General features: G+C 52.9%; 1 protein-coding gene across 1 annotated transcript in view; it reads right to left on the bottom strand.

The window, feature by feature from the left end:
- Positions 1-7: 7 nt before the first annotated feature.
- Positions 8-692, bottom strand: part of PDZD2 (PDZ domain containing 2) — a gene marked incomplete at its 3' end in the record, with an annotated part of 40,982 nt that continues 40,297 nt past the window's right edge. Inside the window, exon 19 of the mRNA XM_010134618.1 lies at positions 8-692. This exon is cut by the window's right edge and continues 15 nt beyond it. Within this exon, the coding sequence (XP_010132920.1) occupies positions 8-692 (685 nt within the window).

Below are 692 nucleotides of genomic sequence, written 5' to 3'. Positions count from 1 at the left end.
ACGACCTCCTGGCAAGGGGGGACCTCGCGGCCGAGTGTATGTCGATGGCCTTCACAATGGGCCGGTCAAAATTCGCCAGGTTTTCAAAGGATTTGATCCTCTGTTTGACTGAGAAGGATGAGGTAGGTTCATGCGGCCAGTTCAGCTCATAGTAGTAGTAATTCCTCCTGAAGCTCCTCAGCTTATCAGCAGTGGGGCAGCCAATGTTGCTGGCTGAGGGGGACGTGTCGTGGATCCTCTGGGCGCTTTTGGAGTCATACGCCTGCTCCTTCCCACTCTGGCCATTTGGTAGATTCAGATGGACCATCTTTAACATCCCTGTTGCTGCCTGCGGGTGCTTCTCCTCTCCGGCATGACCCTGGGGGCCTTGCATGGAATGAACCTCTGCCACATGGCAGACCTCCCTCAAGTGACCCGATAACTGGGCTGGCACTGAGTAAGTCCTTGTCACAGGTTTTGACAAGCTGTAATTTCCATCTGCAGCAGTATCTGGTTTCAAGAAATACTGTGTGGTTCCCATCTCCTCAGTCAGCCGAGGCACTTCTGTATTCGCATCTTCTCTTTTCTCCAGCAATGGCAGCTGCAGAAATGACGCTGGTGAGGAAGAGGCAGAGGAAGAAGAGGAGGAGGAAGAAGATGATGATGAGGAAAGCTTCACCTCAATGAAAGTGCGCTGGATCTCCTGCCCTTCC

This window comes from Buceros rhinoceros, unplaced genomic scaffold (genome assembly GCF_000710305.1).
Source record: "Buceros rhinoceros silvestris isolate BGI_N320 unplaced genomic scaffold, ASM71030v1 scaffold14944, whole genome shotgun sequence".
Classification (NCBI taxonomy): domain Eukaryota; kingdom Metazoa; phylum Chordata; class Aves; order Bucerotiformes; family Bucerotidae; genus Buceros; species Buceros rhinoceros.
This window is presented reverse-complemented; position numbering and strand designations above follow the sequence as displayed.